We start from the raw sequence: 25,323 nt of genomic DNA, 5'->3' as shown, positions 1-25,323 counted from the left end.
ATACTAACTACTATATATAAAATAGATAAACAAGTTTCTACTGTATATCACAGGGAACTATATTCAATATCTTGTAGTAACCTGTAATGAAAAATAATATGAAAATGAATATATGTATATATGTATGACTGAAATTTTATGCTGTACACCAGAAATTGACACAACATTGCAAACTGACTATACTTCTACTAAAAAAAAAATAAATAACTCTGAAAAAGTTAAAAAAAAAAAAAGACTGCATCCCTGTGGGGTGTGGCCCCACACAAGGTGCCTAAGACTGAGAGGGCTATGAGAAGGGGAGGGTGTACGCAAGGGAGGGGTCCCAGATGTTAAGGATTAAAATTATAAATGTGAGGAGAACCAGCACCCTTACAAGTTGATTTTTTTTTAATTGAAGTGTAGTCTGTTCACAATGTTGTATCAATTTCTGGTGTACACAAGCTGAATTTTTTAATCCAGAATAGTATAACTCTCCACTTACTAAAATCTTTAATATGCCTCAAAAAAATAATAAAATAGATGTCTAGATCTCATCAGTTCTAGGTTTTAGACACCAGAGAAAGGATAAGAGTAATTTGGCCAGCTCCACATACTGAAAAGTTCAGAAGACTCTTATCAGAGAAACAGCAGAGAATGACGTTTGAGCACCAGGCCCAGGGCCGTGCAAAGCTGGCATCAAATCCCAGCAGAGCTGTGCAAGCTTCAATGTGCCCTACAACTTTCCCAACTTCAGTGTCCTCTTCAGAGCAATGAGAATGATTGAGTGCCTAACTTGTAGGCATGTAACAAGGAGTAAATGGGATAAGGCGGGTCAAGTCCTTTGCAGAATACTTGAAAAAGATATGGGATAGATATTCAGTAAACAGCATGATTTTTACTATCACTCACACGATTATTATATTATTCTTATACAAATTAGCATGATTATAACTATTTACTAAAATGTACTATTTTCCTGCATATGTGTGTATGTGTGTAGCATGTATCATATACATATGTATACATCTCACATATACAAAATAAATATGCAAATGGGGCTAGTTTTATTATATTTGCCATCTCTGAGCACATCAATTTTCTGTATTAGGATGAGGATTAAAACATATGAGAGACTTCTTTTTAATGCTGGCAGGAACAAATATGTATTAAAAAATTGTTACAGCTAGCCTGGTGCGTGGGCACCCAGTAACTTTGGTTGAACTGAATGTTTGTGCATTAAAAGGACCATCAATTCATGAGCAGAGAGTAGACCTACCAGGCCTGAGCCTGGATACTGCCAGAGGAGTCTGTGTCCATAACAGAGGTCAGAGACTGTGGCTTAAAAGCAGATGCCTTTCCAGGGCTTTATGGATCCTTGTCATTCTGTCACCCATTCCCCTGAGGGACCATCACTCTCCTGAAGAAAGCATCCAGTTTTCAGGGTTCAGAACTTCTACAGATCATCAGTGAAAACGTTGATCTCAATGAGGAAATTTGGTTTGTCTAGAATTCTCTGTAGGATCTAGAATCCTAAAAGATCTTCCTCCTTTCTTTCATCCTTGGAAGGAAATTTTGGCTCTCAGAACTCAAACTTTTTCCATTTCGTATCATTTCTATTGCTAGCAGATGACTTCCAGGTTGACTGCCAACCACTGCAAACAGAGGTTCTAGGCCATTTGGGTGGCAGAACCACTCCTTCAAGCTGCTAGGACCTTTCTGGGAAGGCTGGTAGGGAGGGGCGTGGTGGTGATCACTGGTAGTTGTTATCCAGAGATTTTCTAACTCAATCTATGTGGAAAGTCAGTCATTCATTTAATAAATATCTCTTGAGCTTCCATTATACTAACCTACATAATAAATGCCAGCATTTATTGAGCACTAGGTGCCAGACACTGTACTGATTACTTCACATGTATCATTTATTCTTCAAACTACACTTATGTTACAAATAAGGAAATCAGAACTCAGAGAAATTAAATCACTTGCCCAAGATGACACAGTCAGTAATCGGCAGAGCCGGCAGGGAAGCCCCGGTAACCTGAATCCAGCATCCACACTTCCATCCAATTTATCCCACCTTCCCTGTGCTAGATGCTGTGCAGTCACAGTAAGGATCTCTGCTTTATAAAAAATATCAGCGTTTTCCCCTAAATTAAGACCATTCAAACAATTTCCTTGAGGGATGCTTCGATGCCATCTCAGCACTTCCCAGGAGCAAAGCTGGCACTTCCCCAACTGCTTTATCAAGAGTCAGCAAAACAGGACCTAGAGGAGGAAAGAAAGTCCTTTCCTGCCTTTTCTTAAAAGATGTTGACATAGGAAAAAAGAAGGATGATTGATGAACAAATGCTCATATAGCCTTCTGATGCACCAGGCACAGCTCTCACATCCTCAGGGATGGTCATGACAATACAGAGAGGAAAGAGGCTGAGGGCTAAGGAAGAAAAAGGACAGAAAAGGGGGGAAACCTGGCAGGACAGAAGACAAGCTGCCTGTCCCATCCCTCAGATCCAGCTGCTAATTTAAGAAGTGGTGTAGGGCAGAGGTAAGACGCGAGAGTGCATATCCCATCTCCCGTTTCTTGTGCAAAGGTTCGTTTGAGCTGATGCAGGCTCTGTGACACGTGGCTGAGGACACACCTTGGATGGGATAGAAGAGATAAAGAAACCAGAGAGGAAAAAACTCCCCTTGTTCCTTCAGTGTGAGTCCCTGGAAAGTCATAAAGAAGGGAGCTTTTTGCCAGCTTCTCTTCCTACAGAGTGGGCCATATCAGAAGCCAGGTGAAGTGGGCAGGCTCTCCCACGCTGCAAGCTTATGTGATGACTGATGCTGTCCTGGGCCAGCAGGAGGACAAGGAGCGGTTTGTGAGGCTTGCCCTCAATATCGTGGTCTTGCTACTTCCATGTGTTTGGGGCCACTCCATTCTTTTAGTTTCCACAAGTGTCAGGATGGGGCCTCTTCCTCATCTGAATACACAATTAACTCAGGGTCACTCAAGGGGATGAGAGGGTGTGTAAGGAGACCCCCAGCAATCAACACGACACATAGAATTCATTTGTGGTGAGTGCAGAGCTAATCAGAGATGCACACAGTTAGAAATTAGAACCCTCTACGTATTCTTTCTCTCTCTCTCTCTCTCACACACACACACACACACACAGACACACACACACACCCCCCATGTCCCAGCTCCCTCCTGACTTGCTCCAAGCTGGGCCACTGGGACCTGGAACCCCTGAGTGACTTGAGATGATGCCAAAGCTCCTAGTGCCAGATATGGAAAAGTTGAGTGTAAGTAAATAAATTTGGTCCTCTCTCTTTCTCCTCAGATCCTCACTGCTCCAAAAAATAAACACTGCCAGAGCAGTGAACTGCTTCTCTGTCTGCTGGGGAAGCACATTAGGTCCAGCCATTCAGCCCTTCCAGCCCCAGCGGATAAAGAAAACAATGGCAAGATTTGGTCATGGGATGCGTGTCTCCGTATACGTGACATACGGACACATTTAAAGACATGTAACGACGTTTGTGTAATTTGTGTTTTCTAATCCACGGGTATGGGACGTGTTTAAAGGGCTCTCTAGAAATTAATGTTCATTAAACAAAGAGAAGTGACATTCCCCCCGCTGGCTCATGGTTAGTCAGTGGGGATCCTTGGAGCAAACAGGTCTAGATGCAATTGCATGGTTCATTTCGTATACCTGATTAGAATAAACATAACATTTTCCATGCAATCTGCCTCTAGTGCTTCTTAAATGAAGCTGTGCTTCCCCCAGGGAAATACGCATCTGCTTGTTGTAATTTTTTCGATGGTTTGCTTGTTGGATCACATATTAAACCCACTTTAAGAGCTGCAGTCACCAAATGGTTTCAAGTAAATATGTCTGGTTTCTTCCCCCTTCCCATTTGACATCTCTGAGAAAGGCAAGCTTCAAAAAGTTTAAATATATATCCATATATATAAAGACAATTCTTAGGGTGTTTCAGGTAAAAGGAGAGGTTGCTGTCAGATGCAATGAAACGTGATCCTCCCAATGAAACTGCCGCAGCTGGAGCCCACATTGGGTCTGAGATCTGGTTGGTAAACGGCCCCCGCAAGCCAAGGGCCCCTTTGGTTTGCCAAGCGTTGTTACCTTTGACCGCAAGGAAGGCTGGGGATCAAATTCTTCATCTGCAGAGGAGGTGGTGGTGGAAGAGGCAGAAGAGGCAGCCCCTGTCACCTGCACTCTGGTGGGGATGTGCTTGGGACCTGAAATGGGAACAGAAGAGCTCACTAAACTCTTAGCTTCTTCTCCTACTTCATGTCCCAAAGCTGCCTCTCCCTCCTCCCTGCTGCCCCCATTCTCTCCCTCTTGGCCCTCCCCTTACTGCACCTGCCTTGAGCATGAGGAAGCAGTACCTAAGGGCAACTGAAAATTTGGCCCTCCATGTTAATTACATTTCTGGGTCCCTGCCAAGAGCTTTGTAGCTCTCTTTTCATGTTGGGGGAAAAAAAGGTATTATGCAGAAATCAATTAATTCCTTAAACACCATTTATATGGTGTGTTGCTTAGAATGCATTCAGAGATGAAATCTATTATTAAAATGCATGTCTGAAGTTAGCTGAGTTACCTAAATGCTTGTGTAAGGTTCGTTCTGCAGAGTAATTGAATGCAAAAAAGTCGGAGCCAGCTCTTAAACAAATCGCCCTTCTGCGGCTCACAGCATCTGGCACCCATTTTTACTACATGACATCTGCTCAGTGTAAAAGGGCTGGCGTCAGAATGTCTGGTCATAGAAAAAAAAATCCCAAATGTAATCAGAAGCAAAAGGACTCTAAGCCTAAGGTTTTATCACATAGTCTCATGCAACATAAATATTTCATTAATTATGGCTAAACAAATGCCACTCTTATTTTCCCAACTTGCAGATATTATCACATCATCGAAGTGTTGATTCAAATGCCAGGAAAGGCGGTTTAATATAGGGAGGGCTCCACAATTCAGGGCCCACGGGAGAGTGAAGTCGAGGGGAGATGCCAACCCCTGAACAAGAGGTAGATGGTTAGAGGCAGCAAAGTGCCCGGGCTCGCTTGGATCTCTTTGTGATCAGGCTGGGGACCACGTGTGATAAAGTCTTCCAGGTGCCACAGGAGACTTTCATTCTTCTCAGCAAGAACATCTGCCCCTACACATCAACCTGATGCAGAGTTAACGATTAATATCTGGATTAACCCTCCCTGAACACTGAACATCAGAACCATCCAGGGCTCCGTGATAGGAAATTTTCTAATCTTTACTCTGCCGTGGCAGCTTCTATCTGAAGAGAAATATATGCAGGGTGGGGAGGAAGGAGGAGAAACAATTCCAAGCTGACTAACCTTCTCTCCAGCCTGCCTTTTCTTCCCCATAATTTTTGACTATTTACCCTGGGGGGAGAGGCCAAGTTTTAAAAAATAGGGGTAATTTTAACCTCCAGGAGCACATTTACATATGCTGTTATTCGAAGCAAAATAATGCAAAACATCTATATAATAACACAGCCTCTCTGGGGAGGGAGTTAACTGTTTTCCACTTTAATTTGCCAGATGGGAAAGCTCAGGTGAAAATAGAACCAGGGAGCAGCATAATAATGGATGGAGGCATTGTTAGTGGGGAGCTGAGATTGTTTCCCAGCTCCAGCCACTAAATTACCACCGAGTGCTCCAGTCACTGAGTATTCACTTCTTAGTGTGTAAGCTTGAGGAACTAACTTTACCTCCTGAGCTTCTGGAGATCATGATTTCTAACCTGCAGAACTGCTGTGGAAGAGTAAAGATAATCAATGCAAAGAGCCTAACACAGCGCCTGGCTCCTTGCAGATGCTTAGACAAATGTCCTCATCGTCAGCATCATCAGCTGCTTCTCCCTGACGATGATGCAGCAGCCATTGCTTCATCATCATCACTGATGCATATTAACAATATGTGATATTAATAAGACTGCCTAATTAACTCTAATTTCATGGAGGAAGTATAATAGCCTACATTTGAAACTTTTTCTGTCAAAAATAAATCGAATATTTCCATTGAATTATATTTTGAAATTGAGGAGACAGTGTTTTCAACTATAATGCATTCCTTAAACTTCTGCCAAAGTTATGCAGAGTTAAATAGTTACCCCTGAATCTCTTCCCCTTTACTCTCTTCCATCATAGAACCATTAATTCTAGTTTACTTTTCATTTGCAAGTTTAAAAAACTTGGCAGCACTGTTCCACTTGGGCTGTAATGGATTGACTGATTCTGGGATTGATCTCCCACCACAAAGCCCTAGAAGTCAGGGCAGATATATATATGAAGCAGCTGTTTCCAGACATTGGACAAGAGGCAGTGCAGAACTGTGAAAAAGGCAGGAGCAGAAGCAAATGAGGTAAACCCTACGGTCACAGTAACTTTCTGCCTACAGGCACTTTCCACACACAGTGCAGGTAGGAGGAACTGAAACAGAGTATAGCAGATTCAGTGAGTTGGAAAGACAGAAATCAACGTTTGAGTGGACTGAGGCCATTGGGAGATACGAGGAAGAATACTTGGGAGGAGAGAGCTATGCAGAAAAAGGACTTCAGAAATAAGCATAGAAGTCAACTTGAATCTATTGCTTAATAGTAAACTATAGGCACATGGAGAGAAACTGCATGAGGTTGGGCAGATAATGTCTGGCAAGTTACACGGTAAATAATCTCTAAAGCTTTTATAACACTGGGAAATGTTCAAGCTTTCCCCAACTAGGGTAGAGCAAACATTGGAGGCTTTAGAGTGGAGACCATAGAAGAGCTTCACATTAGTAATAGGGACAAATTAGCTCTAGAAAAGAGGTTATTACAGACTCATCTGAATAAGCTTAAAAACAAGCCTTGAAAGAAGCAAATTGATCTAAAAGTCAATTGACTGCCTGCCAAACATTCTTTAATGTCTATTTAACGTTTTTAAAATAAAGAAACAAAATCTGGACACTCTACAATGTGATATTCACAAAATCTAGCAGCCAGTAAACAATCACTAGATACACAAAAACGCAGGACAAATCTGATAATCAACAGAAAAATCAGTCAATAAAAGCAGACTCAGAAATGATGAAATTAGCAGACAAGGCTCTTAAAAAGGGCAATTTAAATGTGCTCAAGAATTTAAAAAGACAATATGAACAGAATGAGGACAGAAGCCAAAAAAAAAAAAATTTAAAAAGCACCAAATAGAACCTGTAAGGATGAAAAATACAAAATCTGAAATAAAAGTTTCATTGCATCAGTGTAACAATAGCTTACATACTGCAGAGGAAAATACTGAGTGAAATTAAATAATAGTGATAAAAAACTATCCAAAATGAAGCACAGAGGAAAAAAGACTAATACAATGAATAGAAACTCAGTGACCCATGGGACAATATCAATGGTCTAAAATACATGTGGTTGCAGTGCCAGGAGCTAGAGGGAGACAGGAACAGAAAAAGTAGCCAACATAATGTTGCTGAAAATCATGCAAATTTAATGAAAAGTATAAATCCACAGTTTCAAGTAGCTCAAAAAATCACAAGCAGGTTAAACACAAAGAAAATCATAGCAAAGCTCATGAGAATAAAATTGCCAAAACCCAGATAGAAATAAAATCTTAAAAGCAGACAAAGAAAAATGATACACTGCATATAGAGAAACAAAGATAAGAATGTCCACGGGCACCTCATCAGAACATAAATAAGCCAAGAGACAACAGAACATCATTAAAATGCTGAAAGAATAACAACAACAAAAATCTGTCAATTTATGATTCCATGTCCAGTGAAATGATCCATTCAAAATGAAGCAAAAAAAAAAAAGCTTTTATTTTAAGAGAAAAAAAGCTAGGATAATTTGTTAGCCGACATGCATACAGAAAATGTTAAAAGAAGTTTTGCAGCAGAAGGAATATACCAGATGGAATTGAAGAGACGGTAAATATAAAACAATTTTTCTTTGTAGTTTCAAACTTTTTAAAAAGGCAATTGACTAATGTAAGCTAGTGTAAAATAATAAGAAATATATCTATAGATCTTTCTCAATTTACAATGGGGTCACATCCCAATAAATCCCTTATAAGTTGAAAATATCGTTAAGTCACAAATGCATTTAATACACCTAACCTACTAAATGTCATATTTTAGCCTAGCCTACCTTAAACATGCTCAGAATACTCACATTAGCCTACAGTTGGGAAAAGTCATCTAACATAAAGCCTATTTTATAATAAAGTGTGGATTATCTCATGTAGTTTATTGAATCGTACACTGAAACTGAAAAATAGAATGGTTGCCTGGGTACAGAATGGTTGTAAATGTATCGGTTATTCACCCTCATAGTCACGTGGCTCATTGGAAGCTGTGGCCTGCTAGAGAGTATGGTACCTGGGAAAAGATCAAAATTCAAAATATGAAGTATGGTTTCTACAGAATGCATATTGCCTTTGCACCATCATAAAGTCAAAAAATTGTAAATTGAACCATTGTAAGTCAGGGACTGTCTGCAGTTGGTCTCTATTCCCAGCTTCGGCTAATATTTGGTCTTTGACCCTAATTCCTGACACAGAGCACAGAGCTCCTAAAACCCTTACAATTTTTTCTGAGTGAAAGGAGTGTCTGACACAGAGCTCCCAAATCCCTTGGAATTTCCTGAGTGAGAGGAGTGTCTTTTGTTCTAATGAGGTTACTCTCGGTGGGCTTATGGATGGAGGCTGGTCACTAGAAAGACCAACTTATGATTAGAAGCTCAGAATTTTCAGCCCTACCCCCCCCCCCCCCGCATATCTCTGAAGAAGGTAGAAGGGCTAGAAAATGAGTTAAAATTTTTTCATGTCTACATGATGAAACTTCCATAAAAATCCCTAATGCACAGGGTTTGGAAAGCTTCCAAATTTGTGAACACATCCATGTACTGGGAGGGTGGTGATCCCAGCTCTATGGGGACAGAAGCTCCTATGCTTGGGACACTTCCAGACTTCACTCTATATATTTCTTCATCAGGCTGTTCATCTGTATCCTTTATCATATCCTTTATAATAAACTAATATGTGTAAGTGTTTCTCAGAGTTCTATACCATTCTAGTAAATTATTAAACCCAAGGAAGGAATTGTGGGAACCCCTACTTATAACTGGTTAGTCAGAAGTACAAGTGACAACCTGTAAGGATATAGAAGTTTTGAGCAAACACTACTAACACATTAGACCTAATTAACTGATGTATAACAACTTCCCCAATAACTAGAGAACATACGTTATTTTCCAGAGTACTTCGAACATTTACTGAATTGGTGATATGTCAAGCCATAAAGCACATATCAATAAATTTCAAAGGACTGAAGTCATACATAGTATGTCTTCTGACAACAGTAAGATTAAGCTAGAAATCAGTAATAAAAAATAGAAATTGAAAATCTCAAAATAATTAGAACTTAAGCAATACTTTTTAACAATCTATAGATCAAAGAAATAAAAATAAATTTAAATTGATTGATGGCCAAAATATGGCATAATAAAAGGACTTGAATGCAGCTAAAGCAATGATTAGAGGGATGTATAAAGCTTTAAATGTACATATTATGCAAATGAAAAGTTGAGAATTAATGCTCTAGGATCCACTTCAAGAAATTAGAAAAAGAACCACCAAATGATCTAATGAAACAAAAAGGAAGAAAATGATTAAGATTAGAACAAATTATGAAAGACAAAGATGAAGAAATAAAACAGAAAATTAACAAAACAAAATCTTCTTTAAAAAGACAAATAAAATTGATGATTCCCCATGAAGAATGACTAAGAAAAAAGAGACAGAAAACACAAATTACTAATATTGGGGATAAGAAGTCCTACAAAGGATTAAAGGAAGCTATTACATAAACCATTTTATGACCATAAATTAGAAACTTTAGATAAAATGGACAAATTTATTGAAAACATGACTTACCAAAATTGAAACAAGAAATAGAAAAATCAGAATAGTTACATAGCTATTAAAGCAACTGAATCCATGACTAAAAATTATCCTACAAAAAATTTTCTACATTAGATGACTTTGTGCCCAAACATTTAAAAAAAAAAGAAAGAAAGAACAGCAATATTTTAAAGAACAATTCCAGAGATTAAAGAAAAAGATGGAACACTTCCCAACTTGTGTACAAGGCTAGCATTACTTTAATACCAAAACCTGACAAGGATATTGCAAGAAAAGAAATTTTCAGATCAATTACTCTCATAGGTATAAAACTACTAAAAGTGATTAGCAAATCCAATACAGTATTACATAAAAAGCTAACACATTATAACCAAGTTGGATTTCCTCCAGGAACACAATAATAGTTCAACATTTTCAAATTTATATAAAAATTCAATCAATGCAATTCAGCACATCACTGAAGTAAAAATATGGTATCAGTGGATGTAGAAAGTCTTTGAATAAATTTATCATTATTCATGATAAAAACTCATAGTAAGCTAGGAATAAAAGGGAACTTCCTTAAACTAATAAAGAGTACCTACATTTCTCTTAAACAGACACATAGATCAATGGAACACAGTGTCCATAAATAAACCCATATATATTTGGACAATTAATTTACGATAAAAGAGCAAAGAACATACACTGGAGAAAAGATAGTCTTTTCAGTAGTGTTGGAAACTGGACAGTCACATGCAAAAGGATCAAACCGGACCAGTATCCCCCACCATACACAAAAATAAACTTAAAATGGATTGAAAACTTAAATGCAAGACCTGAAGCCATAAAACTACTGGAAGAAAACATAGACAGTATGCTCTTTGACATTGGTCTTAGCAATATCTTTCTGGATCTGTCTCCTCAGGCAAGGGAAACAAAAGCAAAAATAAACAAATGGGACTATATCAAACTAAAAAGCTTCTGCACAACATAGGAAACCATCAACAAAACAAAAAAACCTACTGAATGAGAGAAGATATTTGCAAGTCACATATCTGATAAGAGTTTAATACCCAAAACATATAAAGAACTCATACAAGAGAAGCTGAATAGACACTTTTCCAAAGAAGACATACAGATGGCCTATAGGCAAATGAAAAGATATTCAACATCACTAATTATCAGGGGAATGCAAATGAAAACCACGACGAGATATTACATCACACTCATTGGAATGGCTATTATCAAAGAGACAGGAAACAAGTGTTGGAAAGGATGTGGAGAAAAGGGAACCCTCATACACTGTGGGTGAGAATGTAAATTGGTACAGCTGCTATGGAAAACAGTATGGCGATTCCTTGAAAAATTAAGAACAGAACTATCATATGATCCAGCTATTCGACTTCTGGGTATTTATCTGAAGAAAACAAAAACCAACTTGAAAAGATATACGCACCCCTATGTTCATCACAATATTATTTACAATAACCAAGATACGGAAACAACCTAACTGCCTATCAAGGGATGAAGGGATAAAGAAGATATGAAATATATATATATGATGGAATACTCCTCAGCCATATAAAAGGATGAAATCTTGCTGTTTGTGACAGCATGGATGGATCTTGAGGTATTATGCTGAGTGAAATAAGTGAGATAGAAAAAGACAAATACCATATGATTTTACTCATATGTGGAATATAAAAATAAATAAATGAAAAACTGAAACCAAAAATAACATATAGATACAGAAAACAGAGTAGTAGCTACCAGAGGGGAAGAGGGTAGGACTAGGGCAAAACTGGTAAAGGGGATCAACTGTATGGTAATGGATGGAAACTAAACTTTTGGTGGTAAGCACAATATAGTGCATACAGACATCAAAATATAATATTGCACACATAAAACTAAATAATGTTATAAACCAAAAAAAAAGAGTACCTACAAAAATAATCTACAGCAACCACTGAATGTGGTGAAATATAAAGCCCTCAGATATTAGCTTTACAAACCATGATGTGCCCTCTTACCACTTCTATTTCACATTGTGTAGGAGGTCCCAGGCAGTGCAATAAAGAAAGAAAATTAAGTAAAAGGTATACAAACTAGAAAGGAAGATATCAAACTGTCTTTATTTGCAGACAAAATGATTATGCAGAATATCTCACAGAAAAAGCTACTAGAATAATAAGTGAGTTTAGCAAGGACAATATAAAAAGTCAATTGTGTTTCTATACATTAACAATGAAGAACTGAAAATCAAAATTAAGAAAGCCATTCCATTTACAATAGCAACAACCAAAAAAAGAAATTCTAAAGTGATACAAAATATGTGTAGGACCTACACACTGAAAACTAAGAAAACCTACATAAATTGAGAGATATTCCATTTCCATGGATTGAAAGACTCAGTAGGTATCCAGTTTTCCCAAATTGATCTATAGATTAAAAGCAATCTCAGTCAAAATTCCAGCTGGCTTATTTGGTAGAAATTAAAAAGCTAAATTTAAAATTTATATGGAAACACAAAAGACTTACTAGTCTAGCCAAAATAATTTTTAAGAACAAAATTTGAGGACTCCTACTACCTGTTTGCAAGACTTACTATAAAGCTACCACGATCAAGAGAGCATGCTGTTGGTGTCAGGTAAACACATAGTTCAACAGAACAGATTAGAGAGCACAGAGATTAAACCCACATATACACAGTCAACTGATTACCTATAAAGATGCCACAGTCATTCAGTGGGGGAAGAAGAGTCTTTTTAACAAGTAGTGCTGTAATAATTGACTATCTACAGGCAAAAAAACCCTTGACTTCTATTTACTATAAAAATTAATTAAAATTGGATTATAGACTCAAGCCCCAAAGCTAAAAGTTGTAAAACTGAAAAAACAGGAGAAAGTCTTAGTGACTTTGGGTTTAGAAGGATTTCTTAGAAATCACTCAAATTATTTTAAAAAAATTTAAGTTTGACTTCATCAAATTAAAACCTTCTGTTCTTTGGATGATGATGAAACTGATGAGACAATCTACTAAGTGGGAGGGAATATTTGCAAACAGACAGATAAAGGACTCACATCCATAACTGTTAAGAACTCTGATTAAATAGAAGGCTTTAGTATGTTCTTAGAAGACTCAGTATTCTCAAGTAATCAAATGTCTCTAACCATTTTGTTTGTTTGTTTTGGGGGGGAGTAATTTATTTATTTAATTAATTTATATATATTTTAGTGAGGGCACAAGGGATTGAACCCACGACCTCGTGCATGCTAAGCATGCACTCTTCCACTTCAGCTATATCCTCCCCGCCAAAATTAATCAATTTAAAACTGTATCATTTATAACTGCACACAAAAAAATTAAATACCAGGGAATATATGTAATGAAAATCATACAAAGCACTGACAGAAATTGCAGAAGTCCTCAGGGATGTATCATGTCCATGGATTTGAAGACTTAATATTGCAAACCTATTAATTCTCTCCAATTTTATCTAGAGAGTCAATGTAATACCAGTCATACGTCCAGAAAATATTTTTGTGGAAATTGATGAATTGATTCTGTAAGTCATATGGAAATGCAAAAGGCCAAGAATATCCAAACAATCTTGAAGAAAAACAAAGTAGAGGATTTACTTCAGACTGTGAAGACTTATTATAAAACCACATAATGAAAGCAGTGTGATTCAGGTGCGAGGACAGACAAACCAACCAGTGGAAGAGAATAGGAGGTTCAAAAACAAACCAGCCTAATTTATGACAAAAGTGTCACTACAATGAAGTGGGGAGAAAGGATGATCTTTTTAATAAGTGCTGCTGAATCAACTGGATAACAACATGGAAAAAAAAAAACCCCAAAAACCCTCACCCTACCTCACAGAATACACAAAAATCTATCCTACATTGGTTGTAGACTTAATTGGGAAAAGCTTCTTTAACAGTGTTGTACAATAGAAATACAATATGAGCCACATAGGCCATTTAAAAATTTCTAGCAGCCAGATTAAAAAATGTAAAAACAAACAAACAAAAGTGTAAAAATAAAACAAAATTAGTCTTAATCATATATTTAGCTCAAATTACAAAATATTATCATGTAAACATGTAATCAATATAAAAATATTAATGAGATATTTTATATTATTTCATTTATACAAGGTCTTCAGAATCTGGTGCGTATTTTACACTTACAGCACATCTTGGCTTGGATAATAAAATTTTAATGTTTAAAGTGAAAGATAATTCTATCAAAAGAAAAAAAATTTATACTGCTTTAGTTTTAAAATTCAAATTCGTTAACATTAAATAAAATTAAAAATTCAGTTCCTCACTCACACTAGCTACATCTCAAGTGTGAAATAGTGCCTACCATATTGGAAGCACAGTTCTAGAAGGTACTATACAACAGTAACTTCGTGACCTCAGAGTAGGAAAAGATTTCATAAACAGAATGCAAAAATCAACAATAAGGGAAAATATTGATAAGTTTGATTTCATTAGAATAAGTGCTTCTGCTTATCAAAAACGTCTTTAGAGAGTGAAATAGTGAGCCCAAGTGTGGGAGAAGATACTGTCTTCTCCTGTCTGATGGTGCCTACTAAAGAAAACCATAGATACCTGAGCCCACGACCTAACAGTTGCACTCTCGGTTCGGTACTGACAGATTCTCTCTTCCACCAAACTCTAGCCAAGCTACCTGAACCCTCTTCTTGGCTGGACCTCAACCTTGGCCCGTAACAACCAGAGTTTCAACACAAACAGTTTAGCCCACTCACCTTATCCTGCATTGAAAGCCTTAAACACTAGCAGTTTCTAACAGCTCAAGGCCACATCCCTCGGATGAGGAGGACCCAGTCCCCCTCAAGTACCTGCCTGAGAAAACTCAAGACTGACGAATTTACTGTTGGTTTTAGCCAACACCTGTCTATTCCCTCCTGACCACCCTTTCTTGGAGCCTTTACTAAAAAAGACCTGCAATCATCAATCTTTCCTCTGTCCTTTGAGATGTGTATGTATCTCCTGCCACTCTGGAGTGTTCTTCCCAAGGAACTGGAAGGCCAGTCCTTTCAAATGCAATCTTCAGGACGGACAAGGCCTCTGTCTCCCAGTCTCCGAGGGAGGATGGAAGCCTAACCTCCACCACCACCCGCTAGCAGACCCAGCTGGCCCGATCAGCATTTACATGGGCCCACCCTGCGGAACCTTTCACTCCCTTGACTCTGCTGAGGCCCCCATTCAGCCCTCTCCCTACTCCCTCATTCTTCCTGTCGAACATCCAGCCACCCCTGCCAAAATCAAAGCTGAGTCCGGTTCGTGCTGGACCCTCTTCCTTACTGTAACAATTACTCATTAAACTCTGTCCTTACCACTTAACTAGTATCCAGCTTTGTTTATCTTTGACAGTACTCAACAGAAACGATATGTATAAGGTGCTGAAAGCAGCGTTCTTCACAATAAAAACAACTGAAAACAACCTAAGTGCCCAGCATCAGACTGCACAAATGAAGAGCGGCATATTCATACAAGGGAATAAACCGCAGTGGTGGAAAAGAGGAAACCACTGCTATGCGTATCAACCTCTCTTCCCTCCCCCCACCACCCCCTGCATAATTTTAATGAAATAAGCCGGGCACAAAAGAGCATATACTTGGATTAGTTTTGTATTGTGGGAGCCATGAACACCATGTTGCAGCTTACAATAGCCCCCACTGATAATCTCACAGTTGTGTAGGTCAGAAGTGCAGGCCTGGCTCCACCGGGTCCCCTGCTCAGCATCTCACAAAGCTGCAGGCAAGGAGTCCACGGGGCGGGGGTCTCCTCTGTAGCTAAGGGCTCTCTTCCTGCTCATTCAGGCTGTTGGCAGGATTCAGTTCTAGTGGTTGTAGGACATGGGTTCCATTTTCTTGCTGGCTGTCAGCTGCCTGTAGCTCCTAGGGGCCTCCTGTCCATAAGCCCTCTCACAACATGACAGTTTACTCCTTCAAGGCCAGCAGGATCATGTCTTTCTCATGTTTTGAATTTTTGACTTCAGAAAGGGCCCAATCCTTGTTAAGGGCTCACCCGATTAGGTGAGGCCTACCCAGAATAATCTCCCTTTTGATGAACTCAAACTCAATTGGTTTGGAACTTAATTACATTTTCAAAATCCCATAACCTAAGTACAGAAGTGAAAGCCGTCATCTTCACATTCCCACTGTACTCGAGAGGACAGGATTACACGGGGCAAGTGCATGGACAGCCTGGGTCCCTTTTAGAATTTTACTGACCACAGGCTGAATGATTAAATTTCTATAAAGTCAAAACACTGCGAAAGTAATCGAAGATGAAAGAAATCAGATGGTAAGTACTTTTGTTGGGTGGGGTTATATTTAGGAAGAAGCATGAGGGAGGCTTCTGAGTGCTGGTGAAATGTTCCATTTCTTGATCTCCAAGGCGATTACACAAATGTGCCCCTTGCAAAAATCCATCAGTTGCATACTTAATATTTCTGTATGTATTTCATACTGCACTAAATATTTTACACAAAAATAAAAAAGAGATGTTCTCAAGGTGTCTTGTTTAATTATATACAGGAATAATAATTAGCATTAAAACTGCATGTATAAAATTGGCGCTAGTAAGTGCTTGAAATCAGTTGATGCCCCTAAGTAACTTAAAGACTGAGGGATCTATGTTTACCATTTACCCGGCAAGTTGTGTTATAAAAATAAGAAAAGTTAAATTTCAGCTGGCTCTTATTCAAGTGATTATAAATTGGAGGTATTTCCACTTGATTAAGCTTTGAAAGTTTCTCACTTTCCATGTCAGTACTGTTTTCTCCCTCTATGGCATGGAAGTGTGTATCTGGCAAGTTAAATGTGACATGAGCAGTGTAGAGTGTGTGTGTGTGGGGGGGGGGGGTTGGCTGGCCAAGGGCAAGGAAATAAAAGCAAACTAATGCATCTGATCTGAGAGGGTAGGTAAAATCTGTACATTCTTAGGAAACTAACATAAGAACATCTAAGATACACAAATCTCTTCTATGTGAAGGGGCCAGGCACTTTTTCTAGAGCTGGTCAGCCTTAACCTAACTCTACTCTCTGCACTCCAATTCTGTTCTGAGCCAAGGAAGTCACACCATTTCCTAATGAATATAAATGAATGCAGTTCTTCATGATAAATAAATCAGGAAAACACATTTATCCCAACTTATTCTAATCAGCACATACAGAAGCCATATAAATGTGATATAAGTGAACTAAAGGTTAATCTTACCTACAAATTTGATGCAAAAATCTTAAATAAAATATTAGCAAACAGAAGAGTGTATTAAAACAATAAGGCATCATGACCAAATGGTATTTATTTTAGCAATATAAGGATGGTTCAGTATCAGTGAATCTATTACATAATTCATAACATTAATTAAACTATGCAGAAAAAAATCATACAATAATCTCAAAAGGTGCTGAAATGACATTTAATAAAATTCAACATCCACTTACGATTAAAAATACTTTTAATAAAATAGGACTACACAGCTATTAGCTATTTTCTTAAAATGACTAAATACATCTGGGTCAACCCAGAAGCCAGCACCATACTTCGATGGGAAAACATTCTTATTAATGAGATACATTCTTATCAAAGTTAAGAATATAATAAGGAAACCATTACCGCTACTTTAATGTTGTTCTGGAGAGTATGGAAACCAAAGAAACTAGGAAACAAAATAAGTTAAAGGTACACAACTTAAAAACAAGAGGTAAAATTATCATTATTTGCAGATGTTATGACTATATATTGGGGTAGGACCCAAGAGAAACCATTGAAAAGCTTTTACAAGCAAAGAGAATTCAGTAAAAATAGATGGTGCAAAACTGCTATACGAAATCAATAAATTCCATATATACAAACAATAGCAGGAAGATAAAATGGAAAATATCTTATTTATAATAGCAACAAAAATGAACATACCCAATAAAAAATATATAAGATCTATATGATTTCAAGTTTAGAATATTCTAGAGGGTCACAAAAAAGGATACGAGCAAATGGAAAGGCAACTCATACCATAAAGTTGTAGATTCTTAACAAGTTAGTTTATAAACTTAATCCCATAAAAGTACTCATAGGATTTTTTTTGGTACATAGACAAGCTAATGCTAAGTCCATGTGGAATATCAAACAAGCAAGAAGAGCCAGGAAAATTTTGAAAGAAAAGATCAATAATGAAATACTCTTTCTACTAGACGGTAAAATATAAAAATCTTAAAATATATAAATATACAAAGGAAATAATGTTACTGACACATAACAGACAACTCAATAGAACATAGTAGATGGTATGGAAATCAGTCCAAGTACAGGAATTTTACATATAATAAACATGTCATCTCACGTAAGAGAGGAAAAAAAGATGTGCTATTCACGAAATTATTTTAGGATAACCAAGGAGACATCTGAAAAAAAAAAGAAGATTGGACCCACAGCTTACATTTTATATTAGGATAATCTCGATGTAAATATATAAAAGTAAGAAAATCTAAAACAAATAAGACTAAAAGAAACTGTAAGAAAACGTTCTATAAACTTAGAAAAAGTTCCTTCTGAATTATTATATGAAGCCCAGAAGCCATAAAATGAAGAATTGCTACAACCACCATATAAAATTAAAATTTTATATGACAAAAATCACTATAAACAAAGTTAAACACAAAGAAGAAGCTGGAAAAAGTATTTGTAATTTATAACAAAAGAAAAGAGCTAAGTTTCCCTTTCAATAGAATCCTTCCATGTCTTTAAGAAAAATATGAACAACCCAATGGAAAACTAAAGACAGAAACAATAGCTCACAGAAAAGGAAATACAAATGACTTTAGTATATGAAAAGATGCTCAATCACCTACCAGGCTGGTAAAGATTTTAAAAAAAAGTTGGACAACACACTGGTTAGTGCAGGTTAAAGGGTGCCATCTCATACTTTGCTGCCGGGAGTATGAACCAGAACCACTTTGACAGAGGACGATTTGGCAATATCTATCAAAATTCCCAATTCACATATCCTCCGTTCTTGAATTTCCACTTTTAGGAATTTATCCTACAGGTTAAATTCACACATATGCCAAATGGTCCACGTTCCTCATTATCACAGCACTGTTTGCAATAGCAAAAGATTTGAAATACTTAAACTTCCCATCATAGGGGACTGGCTACAAAAAGTATGGTACATCTACACAATGGAATACCATGTAGCTATGAAATTAAGGAGAAAGTTCTGTATGTACTGATACACAATAATCTCCAAAATAAAATTAAAAGTTAAAAAAGTGCATTCAATACGCTAGCATGTTATTATTTGTGCAAAAAAGAAAAAATATAATATGTAAATTTGATTATATATTCATAAATTTTGTCTGGAAGTATGCTCGAGAACCTGATGATAATATCTGTCATCAGGGATAGGACTGGATGCTCAGGGACAGGAAAGGGAGATAGGGCTATTTATTTTGTGCCTTTTGTACCCTTTTATTTTGAGCCATGTGAATGTATTATCTATGAAAAAAATGCACAACACAAAGTTTACGATGTAATAAAAAGGGTGGACTTCAGCCTGCCCACACTTATCTTGAATTGGCTGAAAATAAAGTCTCTTGTTAATCTATATAGTTTTATGATTAAAGCACCAAAAGGGAGAAATAATTGTTTTGCTTGAAAATGGAAAGCTCCAAAATTAAAGTTAAATTTTAAAAAAGTTTTTAACAATGAAGAAAAACAAAGTTCTCAGCAACAGGGATGGTAGAATCAGTGTGTTTAAAGCAATCAAACAAATATCAACAACAAAAAAAGAAATCATGTAAGTGTTTTCGCTAAGGATATGTCCCAATGCTTTGGCAAAGAAGAGAATGGGGTGAGAGATTACACATTACTTTCAAAAAATATCTCCTTACTGTTGAATTATTCTGATTTGTTGATATATTAATTTTATAATTTGAAAAATTATAATCAGATTTAAACATAAAAGCCTAAGGTCCCATTGGTAGCCAAATACACATAAATGTGTTAAAGCTAGTGATGAAAAAAAAAAAAAGTTTAAAAGAGGCACCATTTTTTTTTGACTAGTAAAATAGCAACATTTAAGATATATAATATACAACGCAGGTGACAGCATGATGAAAAAGGTGCTCTCATCATTAGCTGTGGGATATAAACTGGTGCCTTTCCCTTGTTTCAACTGAAATTTTTAACATGCTGTTGTAAGAAATAACAGAGAGATCCTATGTAATCTTAACCCATACAATTCTCTTTTGAAGCACAAGTTGTCAGTGTTAGTTAAAAGAATCTTTCAAAAGTTCACATTTTTCAATCAGGAATCCCATTTCTTGGAACCTATCCTAAAAAATATAATTCAAAGGAAAGAAAAAGCTATGTGCATAAAAATGTTCATTCAATACCATACATAAAATATAAATATATTCATATATAATGTATATATCAATAAGTTAAACCATAAGAAAATAGTTCATTAAATAATAACATATCCACTAGATAGAATATACTATAGCCGTTAAATCACATTTATGTAGACTATAAAGTAAGGCTTATACCATAGGCTTAATACCTATGATATAATGTTGCTTTAAAAAGATATAAAATTTTATGTATATAACTTAGTGAAAAATAATCATATGGACAATGAATGGGAAAGTGGTGTAATTACAGTTGATTCTGTGTCTCTTTCAAAACTTTCTATAACATAGTTTCAAATTTAACTTTTTCAGATTTTTTTCAAATTCAAGTTTTCCTACTTTTGTCAGAATTCAATTTGAGAAGCAAAACAAGGTGAAAGAGGCCTGCTTGTTAATCCAATAAGGGTAACTAGTTGCCCAGTGTGAACAGTAGACTTTCGTTAGGAAAGAGCCACTTACTTGCATCTTTCTCCAGAGAAGGAGGAGGGAGCCTCCGCCCTAGGCAGGCGCTGCTGACGGGCTGCACCAGCTTCTCCAGGGCCTGGGCACTGCCCACGGGCGGCACCTTCCCCTTGGGGCTGCCAAAGAGGTCTTGGAGGTCCTTTCTTGGTCTGGATACTTGGGGGAAGCTCTCAAAAGATTTGTCTTTCAGTCTGAGGGAGGAGAAGAGTGAGGTTTTTTTCTTGGGAACCCTGGAAGCATCTGGGAAGGTCTCTTGCAAGCTCACTTTCTCCAGGAGTGTGGGGACGTCTTCCATCTTGCTGTAGGGTGGGGACACAAATGCAGGAAACATCTTGGATGGTCGGTTGGGCAAACTGTGGGTGTGGAGGGCAGGGTCATGAGGGCCCGGGTCCGAGGGCTGGGCAGCCCTGGTAGGTGGGGTGCCCAGGGAGAAGGCTGAGGCCCTGCTTGCCTTGTCTTTCTTGGGGGACTGCTGGTCCCTGTCTTTACTGGAGCTGCTTTTCCAAAGGCTGAACGAGCGAGTGCCATGGGGTGGGCTGGTGGGCAAAGTCTTTGACTCTGACTTGGCCCAGACCTTCTTCCCGCCATCGGAGCTGGGGAGGAGCGGCTCCAGAGACCTTCGGATGGCGTTTGCTATGAGCCTTAGTGGGGACTTGGGTGGGGCCACACTTCGCTCCCCTGGAGCCCGTTCGGCTGGGGTCCCCATCTTTTCCTGAGCCTCTCTCTGGGCTGGCAGGGTCTCTCCCACTGTCCGAGGGAGTAGCAAGGGGCGGACTGGTTTCCGCGCATGGCCTCCTCTACCATTCTCAGCGCTTTGCTGGGAAAGTCGTGCCCCGGCTTCCAGGTGCAAGCTCTCAGGGTTGGAGTCATTCCAATCCAGGAGGCTGGTCTTCTGCTCCTGAGTGAGGACCAGCTTCTTTAAGCCCGACTTCTTCCCCTCTGCCAGCTCTGACCCACTCTCCTCTCCCCCCCTGAGTCTGGTACTCCTTTCTCCTGGGTCCTCTCCAGCCCTGGGGGACAGCTCTTGGTCTGGCAAGCAGCTGTTCTTCCCTCCCATGGAGTGTGGACCTCTGTGGATGCTTCTGGTACCCCCAAAAGGGGGCCCTCCCTCCTGACACTCATCAGAAGCCATCTCTGCAGGGTCGGGTGGCCTGGGGCTGGCAAGGCTGTCTCCACCAGGCGTCACCAGGTAGTACTCTGCCCTCTCCAGCACGTGGTCTTGAGGCAAATATAGGGGGATTTCCTTGGGTACTCCTTGGGCCCTGGCTCGCCTCAGAAAGATTGGGGTGGAAGGACTGAAATGATCCCCCGAGACCTGCGAGGGGGAGTTGTAAACTGTCACCTGGAGGGGATGGACAAAAAGTAGGAGTGATTTAGAAATTCCTAGCATTTATTTACCTGAGGAAGACACATCTCAGTCCACAGCCCCCTCCCTTCCTCTCTCCATATCTAGACAAAAGGAATTCTACCTGGGATGATTTCAGAGGATCACTCTTCTAAGTGGCTGCCTTGGAATGGGCTGGAGTGGCCCAGAGCCCCCATATCAGCACTGATCAAAGGCTTTCCTGGGTGGGAGGCCACAAGGGAAGGCAAAGTCACTGACAAGTTCCTGGGCCAGTGAGGGTAGGGCTGGTCTGGCCCCTGTGAGTGGCCAGGCTCATAGGGAAGGCCAAATCCCCTGTGCCTGGCTTGGCCATGGTCCCTACTAACAGGCACATCCCACCCATAGGCATGTTCCTCCAACAACGAAGAAACCAGGGCTTCTTCCTTGGAGACCATTAAGGTAAAGAGAGACAGCTACTCTTCTGGCTTGGAGCTGTGGTGGCAGGATAGCCTTCAGGATCTTCGATGACCCTTCTAAACCTGACTTATGCCTCACATTTCGCACTGAACGAGTGGCCATTTCTAGCATGCAGGAGCTTGGTCCTTGGCAAAGAAAGAACGTAGCAGACTCTAGGAGGATGAACTGTGCCCTGTCAGGAACTCTGGTCATGGGACAGGAGCTTCACAAGAGCATGGACGTTTTTGTCTCAGGCGTTCTGCTTCCCAGAGCATAGAACAGGGCCAGGCAGGTAGCAGAGGTGCAATCTTTCACACTGAAGGAGAGTCCAGCCCTGCCTAGACTCGCAGCAATGCCATTTTCTGTTCAAGGGGGATGTTGCTTCCAAGGTTCTCAGCTGCTACCAAAGGCACCCTCAGTTCTGGGCCCGCCATCCTTCAGCTGCAGCTCCTCAGTGCCCTCCGTGGGGTCCTTGAGGGCAGAGTGTTAAGTCCTGGTGCTTCTGCCTCCCACAGTCCAGCCCAGATTCCATGCCCCTAAAGTCTGCTGAGTGAGTGAGTGAGTGGCTGGCTGAGAAGGAGCAGGGTGCACCCTCATGAAAGGGCCAAGTGCACTTGTGCCATTTTTTTAGATTCCACATACAAGTGATATCATATGGTATAGTTACCAGGGGGGAAGGGGGAAAGTATAAATTGGAAGTTTGAGATTTGCAGATACGAACCACTATATATAAAATAGGTAAACAACAAGGTCCACTGTAGAGCACAGGGAATTATATTCAATACCTTTTAATAGCCTGTAACGAAAAGGAACACGAAAAGGAGTATACATATCTATAACCGAATCACTATGCTGTGTACCAGAAATTAATATATTATAAATTGATTATACTTCAATAAAAAAAATTTTTTTAAAAGAAAAGGACAAGTAAAGAAGGGTGGACTCTTGGCAGAGCATCTCTCTGGTCTGGCTTGGCCCTTGCGGTGACTAAGGGTGCTAGGAATCTAGAGTTCAGTGTGGAAGTGGGAAGAGCACAGGCAGCCCACCTTCCTAGCACCTGTGAGGCCCCCAGGCACTTACCTGAGGTGGGGAGGGCAGATCCAGGGCTCTCCCCGGGACACCAGCTGAGGAAGAAGATGGTGGGGAAGGCGAAGACGACGAGGAAGGAGAAAAAGGAGAAGCTTCCTTTGAGGGCAACATGGTTCTCTTGTTGTTTACTGTTGTTGTCAAATCTGCCAGGGAAAGAACACACTCTCCATTACAGAGTTGTGGTTTCCTTATTTCATCATGAAAAGAGGAGGTGACGCTCCTGTACACAGAGTCAGAGGGAGGAAGATGCCAGAGATGGACTCAGAGGTCCCGGAGCCCACAGCTTGGGATTTGGAAGGAGAGATGTGGGAGTGTCAGGCTCCCATGGGGGAAGGACGGGAAGTCCAAGAGCCACTGTGTCTCATGCTCATGTGAGAATGTTCCCAAGAGGTGGAGCAGGGCTCTCTGGGGTGTTTCTTGGAAACAGACAGCTACCTCTAACATTTGCCCTAAAGGCATGGGGTCAGGGCTGGGGCTACGTTAAATCACCCAGTCAGTAAACCACCTGAGGCCTCTGCCCACTCCACGCCTGACCACTCCCACAGGCCAGGTAGCCACTGCCAGGGAAACAGGCTCTTCCTTCTCACATGTGCACCAAGGGGTTCTCAGACTAGACGTTAGTTTGAGATTATACGAGAACACAAGGGAGGGAGACTATAATGAGTATCAATTCATTTGAAGCACATGTAGTGGGGTCTGTGCCAACCTCCCATCAGTCAGGGAACAAGTAAGATGCAGGGATGTACTCAGACTGACAGGAGACAGGAGTGCGGCCGGGGCCAGAGGACGAGCCTCATTCTGAACTGTGGGGGCTGAAATCAATTAGCCCAGTTACAGCGGAATTCTGGCAGCTGTCGCCTGTAAGATCAATCTCACTCCCTCTCTCTCGGGAGTGCACACATGCACACACATAGCCCCTAGTCACTGCAAACCTAAACTCTCAAGCATTTTGTCTCCCTTTTGGACTATGCCCATAATCGGTCCTCAAAGGGATTCAGAAGATGCCATGCTCAAGTCCAGATCTGCCCGCTCAGTGTCATGCCCTCAGCCCAGCCAGCGCTCCTGTGAGCCGTTTCCCGGAGACTTCCCAGGACCGCTGTCTCTAACTCCCTACTCCAGTCAGACTCCCTGCTCCTGGCTTCTCAGCTGATCTTTTTCCATTTCCCTCCAAGGTGTCCAGCCTTCAGATTTCAGTTTGCTTCTTAGCATTATCCTCCGGCCTCAGTTTCCCCAAAGCTTTGGCCGAGAGGCTCCTCCTCTGGGACCCACCAAGGCCAGGCCAGACCCAAGCATCACCCCAAGGGTTCCTTCCAGAGCCACTTGCACAGGGGAACCATGCAGGGGGATTGTCAGTACTCCATCCTGCTTTCCTTATACACAGATGTACGCGTGTCTGAGCACACATCCTGTCCTGGGCTCTGAGAAGCTGGCCACTTCCCCGAGGGAAGCCAGCCCCCCAGAACACTTTAGGGGGAAGGTAACTCAGGGGAACAGATCTGAGGGTGGCGGCAGGAAGCAGCTGCCAGGAGCTGACACGGGGGAGGTGGCTGGCCGGCCTGCCATCACCCGAACCCCCATCTCAGCCCACAGGGAGATGGTTCGAGCCTAAAAAGGCAAAAGTTGTGAGTCAGTTGTTGCCTTGCT

General features: G+C 40.0%; 1 protein-coding gene across 11 annotated transcripts in view; it reads right to left on the bottom strand.

Moving 5' to 3' along the window:
* The window catches only part of MICAL2 (microtubule associated monooxygenase, calponin and LIM domain containing 2), a 210,906-nt gene that overhangs the window by 27,939 nt on the left and 157,644 nt on the right, over positions 1-25,323 (bottom strand). For all 11 annotated transcript variants that reach the window (XM_072969524.1, XM_072969512.1, XM_072969517.1 and 8 more), the window contains 3 exons: positions 23,671-23,822; positions 20,808-22,152; positions 4,110-4,225 (listed from right to left, as the gene is read on the bottom strand). In XM_072969524.1, the coding sequence (XP_072825625.1) occupies positions 4,110-4,225; positions 20,808-22,152; positions 23,671-23,822 (1,613 nt within the window). The remainder of the gene's footprint in view (positions 1-4,109; positions 4,226-20,807; positions 22,153-23,670; positions 23,823-25,323) is intronic.

The sequence above is a fragment of the Vicugna pacos genome, chromosome 10 (genome assembly GCF_048564905.1).
Source record: "Vicugna pacos chromosome 10, VicPac4, whole genome shotgun sequence".
Classification (NCBI taxonomy): domain Eukaryota; kingdom Metazoa; phylum Chordata; class Mammalia; order Artiodactyla; family Camelidae; genus Vicugna; species Vicugna pacos.
The sequence above is the reverse complement of the archived record's forward strand: the minus strand, read 5'-3'. Positions and strand labels throughout refer to the sequence as shown.